The following is a 12364-nucleotide window of genomic DNA, read 5'->3' on the forward strand; positions in this document are numbered from 1 at the left end:
CTTGTCACATATATATGAATTCTGCCCTTGACCCTCCTGTGTGTATAGTGTGTTACCCGCTCTGTCTTCTTGTCCATACCATATCTAGTGTCTCTATGTTCCTATATTGTAAGGTGTATTGAATGAGTGCAATAGATGTCTTAAGGTGTACTGCCGAGTTTTTATGCCATGTTCCTTTGTTGGTGCTTTAACTCCGGTCCGGAAAGAGGACCCCGCTCAGTCGCGGGCGTTTTTAGGACGAGAGGTCGGACTAAAAACATCCCGCATAACAGTGTAATACTTGCTAACGTTAGTACTTTTGATATATAATACAAAATATGCCAGAATAATTCCAAATTTCATCACATTATACTAAGTTTGACAATATACTAAATTTTATGCTAAACCAATAATTTTCTGGAGAAATGTGCTAAATTTAGCATGTTAAATCTGGTCACGCTGTAAACTAAACATGAGTATGAAGTACAATTTTGGAATTAGTAAGTAATCTATATTTCAATCACAACGCAACCATTTAAATTGCTTTTGATTGTTTTTGCATTATATATTAATAATCAAGAATCATCATGGGATATTACGTCATTCTTCAGTAAATTAATAATTTTAGCTAAGACCAATTTAGTTTAGGTTAGATGTTTGGCACCCATTAGATCAACAAATGCCAGGAAGTTCACTTGTCTTTCGAGAGTCGCTTACAGTTCATTGCATTTTCAGTTGTTTGACCCCAGAAATCAGGTCCCCCTTATCCGATTGATCCTTTATAGTCAAGTCATACGTGCATCATTATGCCAACGTTGTTAAAAAGATTATCGAAGTTGGTTGCCGTGGGATCGGCTGTTGGGGCCGGATGGGTCCTTGGCTACACCACACAGAAACCAAGACAGATACAGAACTTTCCATTGATTGAAACCATTTCAGCAGCCTCCATCCAAGGCAGTGTCATTAACACCGAACCCCCGGAAGTTCTTCCGCAACCTTCTCCCAATGCTCCTCGAATATCACAGGTTAGATTATATATAATATGCAACAGACTGTTGTGTAACCAGTGTTTCATGAAATCCATAGGGAATTCGTGAATGAGTTTAAATTGGGATGGGTTAATTTAGGCTGTGGTTAGATTAGACTGGGATAATCTAGGTTAAGTTTAGGTTAGGTTGGGCTAGGTTATGTTAGGTTAATTTCAGTGAATGCTGAGTTAAGCATTCATCTGAAAACCTAATCTAAACCTAGATTATCCCAGCCTAACCTAACTGCAGCCAAAATTAACCTAACATTAATTAACCCATCCTAATTTAAATGCATTTAATGAATTCCCTTGTGGTTTCATGAAATCACTGGTTGCACAAACTCTCTGTAACATGTATACAGTATATGCTTGTTTTGATGAACACCAATGTAGTGGAAGCCCGAGATAACAATGATTTTTTTCCCCTTATTATTGCCCTGTTTAATAGAAAATTTTCATTGAATCGGGTATAATTTCGTTAAGGAGATTCCGTACACAATAATGCATTTCTGGGGGTAGCTCATAGCTGTTAATTATGAATTCAGACTGCAGTTGGTAGCATTGGGAGTTAGCATAGTGTGCTAGGTTTGGGTTGCCTTCAAGAATATAGCAGAAAGTTCAAGATAATGGAATGGGGGTTTGCTGATTAGTTCGTTAAGTCAAGCATCTGCTGTACATAAATTCATGTTGTGTGGAGTTGGGGGTTTTGGTACGTTCTTTCCCTTTACTTCATTGTGCACTTTATCTTCTAGTAACACTCCCATTGCAGATCAAGTTTAATTCCCTTGGAATATTCATGTTCCCCTGCTTTGGAAATTGTCATAATCACCATCATCTGGATCTCCTTTCCCACTCTAGGGCAGAGTGAGGAGTAGCAGTGTCCAGACAGTCCAAGTTTGCCCACTCCAGTGGGCCACGCTTAACTCATCATTCAAGCCCCGGAATTCTGGCTTTATCTGATATGCCAAAAACTTTTCACCACATTTTGTAGCTTCACATAAACGTATTCGATAGAGTCAGTCCGAATGCCGTCATGTTATGAAAGGGTGCCAAATCCCTGATCACGCACTTCTCATAACATTTAACCAGCCAGCTCGATCTATTGTCAGTCCCCTAGGCCCACCAGCTTCCATGCCGGTACCTCTCTTCCTCACACACTCATCCCTCCACCTTCTCCTTAACCTACCTACCCTCCTCCTTCCTTCAAATTCGCTCAGATATACCTTTTTCACCACTCTGTTGTTATCCATTATCTCCACATAATCATACCAACTCAGTACACTCTCTTCGATTCTGGTACCCACCGACTTCTTCACTCCACATCTTTCACAAATTACATTATTTCGTATCCTATCCACTCTCAGTACTCCACATAGCTACATTTCTCAGCAATCCCGTCTCCACTGCTGTCACTCAACTTTTCATTTTCATGTGACACCATAGTGTTACATCTATATTTTAAAATTGGCACTGACACTCCTTCATGTAAGCCTCACACAGCTGCAACATTCAAGCCTCTCATAGCAAGGCCTTCATTGCACCAGCTACTTTCCTTCCTTGTGTCACTCTACTTTCCACTTCTTTTGCACGTTTTCCCCTCTTTTCTATCACTGTAGCTATCCGGGTATTTGAACACTCGCCAGTTTCAGTCTCTCTCTCCATTCACTGTAACATCACACTGGGAGTCACCTTCTCTCTCGATTACCATCACTTTACTCTTTTCTACATTTTCTCTCAAGGCACGTGCTCACAGACATCAACAACACTCTGGTCTAGTCTGCCAGGCTCTTGTCTTGTATTTGCAGTTAGTACTGCATCATTAGCATACAACAATTTGAGATATTCCATCCATCACCATTCATTACCAACGTCATCCTTCTCTCCATTACTCGTGTTTTTACTTCTTTCATCACCTCATCCATATATATATATATATATATATATATATATATATATATATATATATATTGAACAGTCTTAGGGACATCATACATCCTTTTTGCATGCCCACATTGATCGTCAACCATTCACTTAGATTCCCATTTACCCCTACGCATGCCTCACTACCGTCATAAAAACTCTTATCATCTACATCATACATGCGCAAAAGCTTCCACAATCCTTCTCAGTCTACTTTGTTGTACCGGATATGCTTTTTCCTGATCCATAAATGTCAGTCTACTTTGTTGTATGCTTTTTCCTGATCCATAAATGTCATAAACACCTGATAGTCCTTCTCACAAGCCTTCTCTACTATCTGTCTTGCTGCAGATATTTGATCCACATATCTTCTGCCACTTCTAAAGCCACCCTGTTCATCACTCTTTAGGACTTCTGATGTCTCTCTTACTTTCTTTGTAATAATTCTTCCATATACCTTCCCAACAACACTCAATAGACTTCTATCTATCTATCTATCTATTGCCAAATGCCTCAATCCCGTTTGGGGTGGCCACAAACAAATCACCTCCAAGTCGCCCTGTCCCCCACCATTTCACTGTCCTGCTCCCAACTCGCACCCCCCTCTCTCATATACCTCTCCACCCCATCCCTCCATCTCATCCTCGGCCTCCCCCTCCCTCTTCCCCCCTCCACCCCACTCACATACACTCTCTTCGTCAGTCTTTCACCCTCCATCCTCTCCACATGGCCAAACCACCTCAGTGTGTTCCTCATAACGCTTCCTATTACATCCACATCCACACCACAACGCTCCTTTATATCCTCATTCATCAACCTGTCTCTCCATGTGACTCCACAGGCTCCTCTTAAATAACTCATTTCCACTGCTGTCACTCTTGTGTCCTTCCAACAACGTCCAAGCTTCACAATACTGTCATGTAGTAACTTTTTCACTTCCATGCTCACTTCCCTGTTTCTTATCACTGCTTTCAAAGAACCAGCAACCTTTCTTCCCTGCTGTACCCTTTCAGGCACTTCACACTCCAAACCTCCATCCTTACTCATCATACTACGCAAGTCTTAAACGTACTCACATTTTCCAATTCCTCACCATCCAACCTCGCTGTACATTCACTGACTTCACCTCTCTCAAAGACCATCACTTTACTCTTCGCTACATTCACCTTTAGATTCCGTTTATTACACACTCTCCCAAACTCATCCACCAAGCCTTGCAGCTCCCCTTCATCTTCACTCAACAACACAGTATCATCTGCAAACAACAGTACAGGGAGTTTCCAAACACTATCCTCTCTCACCAGGGCCACTCCAACATCCACTACCCTACCTTGTACCTCTTTTATTACCCCATCCATGTACAGATTGAACAACCATGGAGACATGACACATCCCTGTTTCAACCCAACTTTCAAAGAGAAAAATTCACTTAGTTCACCATCCACACGCACTGCAGCCTTCGCACCGTTGTTCATACTCTTCACAGCATTCAACAACTTCCCATCTACTCCATATATTGTTAACACTTTCCGCAATCCTTGTCTATCCACCCTGTCATAAACTTATGCCATAATAATTGTTGCACTCACTTTGCTCACTTTTCTTTCTGTACAGGGGTACAATCACAGCCTTTTTCCACTCTGCTGGCACAGTTTCACTCATCCATGCCGTCTTACATATCTCCAACAAGCACTTCATTCTACTTTCTTCACTACACTTAATCATCTCTGCATACACGTAATCAACCCCAGCTGCCTTCCCATTTTTCAGCTGCTTCACGACATTCTTCGCCTATGTGAGTCACGTTTCCTGGTACTGCATTCCTTCTCTGCACATCCCGCAAACCAGTTATGTTTATAGTTGCTCAGCTCTTTCTATTCCCATTCATCAGGCTTTCAAAATATTCTTTCCATCTGGTCCTTACATCATCCCCATGGGTTAATAATGAACCACGTACATCCTTCACACTTTCACAATTTTTTCCGCTGTCACTTCTACATTTAAGTGATAGGTGGTGGCGACCATCATCCACTCACTTGATGTAGTGCTGTCTACTTCTTCCTTAGCCTTTATCATTCTTTTTCTGTGCCTGCCCTCCTCTCTTCCTATTTCTCCCATCTTTCCTGTCACTACTTAATGCTTTTCTTTCCGTTACAGGTGGCTTTACATTGAGTGACAAGCCAAATGGTTTCCTGTAAGCCAAGAAACCATTTACAACGCTGGGTGGTAACCATATAACCAAACTATACGTGCTCCCTATGTGTCAAGTGGGTTGGTGGAGGGTTAGTGCCCCTCCCTGTAAAACAAATAACTCAGAGTCAAATGGCCACCCCTTACAGGATTATGGCGTCTGGCAATAGATAGGTAGATAGACTTCCACATTTCCACACGTCTTTCCATAATAACTTCCTCTTTTCAGAGTAGTTGTAGTTTGCATTCATTTTTCTTAGATCATCATTTACCTCCATTTTCCTCTTCATTAGTCTCTTTGTGTGCTTCTTGCTCTCAATATAGTCAGTTCTCATTTCAGTTTAATCCCTGCTCCATAACCACTCTAGCCACTTCTTCCTCTTTTCTTCCACTGCTCTGTTAACCTCTTCATCTCACCATGCTGTACCTTTCATCTTTGTTGTTACTCTTGCCACACCGCTTTAGCATTCCCAACTAAGCAATCCCTAAATGCATTCCACAGGCTGTCAAGATCCATTTCATGCCAATTCACTGATTCCAACACCTCCCTTACTTTGGTCCTGTATTCATCTGCCATTTCTTTGATCCTCAGCTTCTCGACTTTTAGTCTTTCTCCCAGACTGCTCCTCTCTCTCTTGGTCCACCTCGCTCCCCTTAGCTTGATCTTGCTTGCCATAGTCATATGGTCTGACAGACCTCCACATCGTCCTCTCACGGCCCCCATATCAGCATCCATTCCCAGCATCGACCTCTCTTTGAGCACGTAATCAATCAGGCTCCTTTCAACATGATCTCCATTCCCTCTGTACCATGTATATATATATATATATATATAGATATATATTGTTACGGAACAGAGAAAGATAATGTACACTTTAAGTGAGAATACGAAGAGTCACTACTGTCCCGTAAAGTTCCAGGTTCAAAACAAAAGAGTTAGGTAAAATTACAAGTTAAAGTTTAATGCTCAAACTAACAACAAAACATTCAGGACTCATAAAGATAATGTAATGGCAAATAAACAGGTTAAATATATGGTTAACTGCAATAGCCTCTATTAACACGAAATTAGCAAGAGTAAATTTTATCTAAGTCAGCCCTGATAAAATGAGATACCCGATAATACTCAGTGAATGCCAGATAAATAATTACAGATACAAACTATTATAAAAAATGACTGACATAAAGAACCCTACACGAATTACAAAAACTTCACTAGGCCCACAAATTAAACTTATGCTATACAGTACAAGAAAAAATACAACAACAGTTATACTCAAATTACACACAGCTGCTAGATGGTTGGAGATTTCTTGAGCACTCACAATAATAATATCTGTACAGGGGAGGACAGAGATGTGAACAAAATGAGGAGCAGATCTAAGTGGCAATGATGCAGAGACTGAGCTCATTATATAGGGGCCAGGAGAGCTTGATACAACTTGTAATGAGGACGCGCAAATGAAGCCATGGGGACAAAGAGATGACAATCCCGCAAAGTATAACAGAGATGTCGACTAACTCTACTATAACGGTAGAAGGGGGGGACTGAGGCAGAACACGCTCGTGATCAAACATGCAGCAACTGTGCGTTAAAATTACACAAAGGATGATGAAATCATAGGCTATGTAACACCTCCCCACAAAGAAAAAGAAATTTACAAAAGGAAATTTCTTATTACTCTAAAACAATCTGTATATGGCATTACAGACCATGCAAAGGTCTTTCCTAATGTTACAAAAAATGAGATCTCCCTAGCACGTTCAGTCATAGGTACTTGCCAGTATCCCTTTAACAAATCAAACCCACTTATGTACCTAGCCTTTCCGATCTTGTCTATGCAATCTTCCACACGAGGGAGAGGGTAAGTGTCTGTTTTAGTTATCTGATTAACACGTCTGTAGTCGATGCAAAGCCTCTGTGACCCACCTGGCTTAGGGACCAGAGTGACAGGAGAACTCCACTCGCTCTGACAGGGCTCAATCATCTTGTGGTCCAACAGGTAGCCAAGCTCCTTCTGGATGAGAGGAACTTTCACTGGGTTCACACGGTAAGGAGGCAATTTAATTGGCTTTGCGTCTCCAACATCGACATCATGCATCAACACAGTGGTTCTTCCTGGAGTAGCACGGAACACTTGCGGGTACTCCTGCAGTAATGCCGAAAACTCTTGCCTTTCCTTAGGAGGTAGATGAGAAAGCTTAGTCTGGAGATCATTCATGATATCAGGATTCTTCCCCAAACTATCACTCAGGCTCATGCTGCATGGGCGAACTTCACTTGTAGACTCGGGTGGAACAGCTACAGTGCAGACTGGATTATTTTCGTCCCGCCTGTGATATAACTTTAGCATGTTGATGTGACATAGTTGCTTGCTCTTTCTACGATCTGGTGTGGCGATGACATAGCTGACATCACTGAGTTTCTTCTCCACGAAATAAGGGCCACTAAACTTGGCTTGAAGAGGTTGCCCATGAACTGGTAGCAGAATCAAAACCTGATCTCCTGGCTGAAAGTGGCGTAACCTGGACTTCTTGTCATACCAAGTCTTCATCTTCTCCTGAGCAGCTCCTAAATTCTCTCTCGCCAGCTGTAAAGCAGTGGACAGCCGTTCTTTGAACTTCATCACATACTCCAGCAGGTTGACGTCATCTTCCTCCGACAGCCAGCATTCCTTGAGTAGCTTAAGGGGTCCTCTTACTTCATGCCCAGTGATTCATTTGGAGATTCTCTTGCAGCAAACACAACGAATGGAAGACCTTTATCCCAGTCTTTCTGATGTTCCAAACAGTATTTCTTGAGCATCGATTTGAGTGTTTGATGGTATCTCTCCAACGCTCCTTGGGTCTGGGGATGGTAAGCTGAAGGCGTGATCTGGGTGATGCCCAACTCTTTCAGAGACTGCTTGAAAACATTTGACATGAAATTACTTCCCCGGTCTGACTGTACCTCCTTGGGCAGACCAAACTTTGTGAAGAACCCTAGCATTTCCTTAACCACGTTCTTTGCTGAGATGTTTCTAAGTGGAATGGCTTCAGGATAACAGTAGCCATATCAATCATGGTCAACACATAAGAAAATCCTGAAGAAGTCTTAGGAAGAGGGCCCACAACATCCACCAACACACGGGTGAAAGGCGCCTCAAAAGGAGGAATGGGAACTAGAGGTGCAACCTTTTCGGTCTGATTACACTTCCCCACAACTTGACAGGTGTGACAAGACTTACAATACCAGGAAACATCCCTGAAGATACCTGGCCAGTAGAAGTGTTTCAAAATCGTGCCACAGTCTTCCTCACTCCAAGGTGTCCTGCCAAACTGGAATCATGAGCCACTCTAATGATATCCTGCCTACAAACACGAGGGATGACAACTTGATGTACAACCTCCCATTCACAGTCGGCTGATGCTGTTGGGGGTCTCCACTTCCTCATAAGTACTCCTGACTTTACATAATAACAAGTAGAAGCACCGGCTGACTCTTCTTCACTGTAAGCAGAGTTAGCTAGACCTTTCAACTCAGGGTCAGCAACCTGCAACTCAACCAACTCTTGACGAGACAAATTATCAACACTACGGGGTACTGCCTCATCTGGTGAGTGGTCCAAATTAGCAAGAAAAGTGTCAGCTAGGATAACATCATCATCATCATTATCCTCTAAATCACCAGTAACTTTAGACTTAGCCCTAGTGACAGCACATGCAGGGAACACATCAGGGACATCACAATCCTGGGACGCAGCCACTGGCTCACTAGACAACTGAGGAGCTGGACACACTTGACTTCCACCAATATCATTTCCAAGTAAGAAAGTTACACCTGACATTGGGAGTGTCTCAACCAACCCAACCATAACAGAACCATTAACAAAACCAGACTCTAAATTCACTCTGCACAGAGGAACAGAGAAGTAATTATTCCCTACACCTTGTAAGATTACAGTTTCATCAGAGGAATTAAAATTAGAGCCTAGAACACTGGTCAGCATAAGGGATTGGCAAGCACCTGTATCACGATATATTTTAACTGATTTCCTGTCATTACTGTCCAGAGGACTGACAAAACCATCAGACAGGAAATTAGCACATGAACTCTTGAGAGTGTCACCCACGTTACTGCTCAAAGAGGAGCTCCATCATGAGAATTTAAGTTACCCCTCAAAGCAGGTTCAGTTAACTCAGTTAAAGAATTCTGGGAACTCTCAAGAGTGGACACTAGACCAATTGACTGAATATTTAAAGACTCCTTTTTGTTCACATCACGCTGTCTCCTGAAACATCTCTCCGTAGTATGTGAAAGCTTACCTACAATAAGTACATTTACTTTTCTGAAATCTAGAGGTGAAGCTGGTATTTACTTCCTGAGAAACATCATCCTTATTCTCTTTCCTGTTACCTGTACTCTGAGTAGAGGCAACGTACTTACTCTCAGCTTTCCCTTTTTCTCTAGAATATCTCTTGTGAGTGAGAACATACTCATCAGCTAAAACTGCAGCATCAGACAAATTATCTATTCTTTTCTCATCAAGATATTGGCTTACATCTTTATAAATACACCTTTTGAAGTCCTCCAGCAAAATCATCTGCTTAAATTTGTCAAAATCAGAATCCACATTCTTAGAATTTAACCACTGCTCCAACAAATCTTCTTTGATTTTTGCATACTCAACATGGGATTGCTTATCTTGCTTGTAAGTTGTCCTAAATTTTACTCTATAGGCTTCAGGAACAAGCTCATAGGCCTTAAGAATCAAGCTCTTAACTACATCATAATTATCAGACTGATCCTGAGGCAAAGATGCATAAGTTACTTGAGCTTTACCGGTGAGAACAGTTTGAAGGAGTACTGGCCAATACTCCTTAGGCCAATTAAAACCTGTAGCTACCCTCTCAAACAACTGAAAATACTTTGTTAAGTCAGATTCATTAAAAGGAGGGACAAGTTTAACATTTTTAGCCACATCAAAATCATCAGAGCTAGATGATCCAGTTCCACCTTGTTTCATGCGATACTCATGGTCTGCCTGAATCCTAGCAAGTTCAACTTGTGCCTGTATCTGTGCCTCCTGAATCCGAGCCTGAGATTCCGCCTCCTTAGCATTTGCCTGAAATTCAGCTTCTTTAGCACGAGCCTCCTGCAGAGCTAGCTGTAACTTAGCTAATTCAATCTGCGTTTGCTCATTTGGAGGAGTTACATTAAACAAGCTTTTATTAATCATGCCAACAATTTGATCTTTAGAATGATGAGAGTGAACTGCAATTCCCAATTGTTGAGCAACAAGCTTAAGTTCATTCTTTGTTCTGTTTTCTATATCACACACTGTTTGCACATTTGACAAAAAATCTTTGGCTTCATCAAGTGTAGAAATAGTAGCCATCATGAATATATCACAGTCACAAAATATCAAACAATATCCTTATGATAATATCCTGAATATCCTGATATGAGGTCGCCAAATTTATGTTACGGAACAGAGAAAGATAATGTACACTTTAAGTGAGAATACGAAGAGTCACTACTGTCCCGTAAAGTTCCAGGTTCAAAACAAAAGAGTTAGGTAAAATTACAAGTTAAAGTTTAATGCTCAAACTAACAACAAAACATTCAGGACTCATAAAGATAATGTAATGGCAAATAAACAGGTTAAATATATGGTTAACTGCAATAGCCTCTATTAACACGAAATTAGCAAGAGTAAATTTTATCTAAGTCAGCCCTGATAAAATGAGATACCCGATAATACTCAGTGAATGCCAGATAAATAATTACAGATACAAACTATTATAAAAAATGACTGACATAAAGAACCCTACACGAATTACAAAAACTTCACTAGGCCCACAAATTAAACTTATGCTATACAGTACAAGAAAAAATACAACTACAGTTATACTCAAATTACACACAGCTGCTAGATGGTTGGAGATTTCTTGAGCACTCACAATAATAATATCTGTACAGGGGAGGACAGAGATGTGAACAAAATGAGGAGCAGATCTAAGTGGCAATGATGCAGAGACTGAGCTCATTATATAGGGGCCAGGAGAGCTTGATACAACTTGTAATGAGGACGCGCAAATGAAGCCATGGGGACAAAGAGATGACAATCCCGCAAAGTATAACAGAGATGTCGACTAACTCTACTATAACGGTAGAAGGGGGGGACTGAGGCAGAACACGCTCGTGATCAAACATGCAGCAACTGTGCGTTAAAATTACACAAAGGATGATGAAATCATAGGCTATGTAACAATATTTATGTGCTCGACTCTGGGCATAGGCTTCTCAACCTGCTCCCAAGGCCCAGTAGTCCTCCTACATATTGTACACCTCTACATGTCACCACTTCGGCGCTAACACCCACCGTCCATATTGAATACATGCTAGGGCTGTCTCATACAGGACTGGTGTATTGGTATTAGCGGGGGTATTTTTACGACATGTCGGCAGGTCTTCTGGTAGATCGGTAAACTCTGCCGTAATGAAATTCAAATCCTTAAACTGTTCCCTGCACCAGTGGGGATTTGAACCTGGGTCCTGTACGACCGCAAGCCACCTCTCTACCGATTGAGCCACCGCATCTTTGTGTTTGGAAATACTGGTAAGATTCCCACCTGGAGGCCGCCACACTGGTCCTTTGGTAAAAGCGAGTGAATCATATCTGATGGAACTGACTGTCAAAATCATGTGAATAGAAAAGTAGGGGTGGGAAGTGATTATTTTATCAAATAAGCTGCTGACCTTTTATTTAGTCGTAAAGATTAGATTAAATTAATATATGATATTGGCAAGTGCAGCATTTCCAATAGAAACAAGGGTAAATAGGTTTAAAAATGTACTGTACATGAAAAAGATAAGGAAACTCATTAATTTACCAAACATGCATTGCCTTTCCCTATTTCTAGTTGAAATGAGTCTTTCACAGGTTACTTGTTTTATGTTGGGTTTAAATATGTACTGTACATGAAAAAATAAGGAAACTCATTAATTTACAAAACATGCATGGCCTTTCCCTATTTCTAGTTGAAATGAGTCTTTCACAGGTTATTTGTTATATGTCATAGATTACCATAGATACAGGGCGTTATTTTAATTTTACCTGTGAAATACTGGTAGCCTATTTAAAATACTTCTTTATGTCACACACACCATTACCCTAATTATTATCACCAAGAGCATGTACTTGGTACCAAACTGAAGGGACACATCTTACCTTTTGGCATAATTTCAAATTCTGTGCCAAAATG

The 12364-nt window shown here is 41.1% G+C and overlaps 1 protein-coding gene across 1 annotated transcript in view; it reads left to right on the forward strand.

The window, feature by feature from the left end:
- The first annotated feature begins 677 nt into the window (after positions 1-677).
- The window catches only part of LOC145411252 (endonuclease G, mitochondrial-like), a 312479-nt gene continuing 300792 nt past the window's right edge, over positions 678-12364 (forward strand). The window contains exon 1 of the mRNA XM_080281320.1: positions 678-1004. Within this exon, the coding sequence (XP_080137446.1) occupies positions 786-1004 (219 nt within the window). The 5' untranslated portion in view covers positions 678-785. The remainder of the gene's footprint in view (positions 1005-12364) is intronic.

Source organism: Coenobita brevimanus, chromosome 88 (genome assembly GCF_032717465.1).
Source record: "Coenobita brevimanus isolate Jiangsu-jjx chromosome 88, ASM3271746v2, whole genome shotgun sequence".
Classification (NCBI taxonomy): domain Eukaryota; kingdom Metazoa; phylum Arthropoda; class Malacostraca; order Decapoda; family Coenobitidae; genus Coenobita; species Coenobita brevimanus.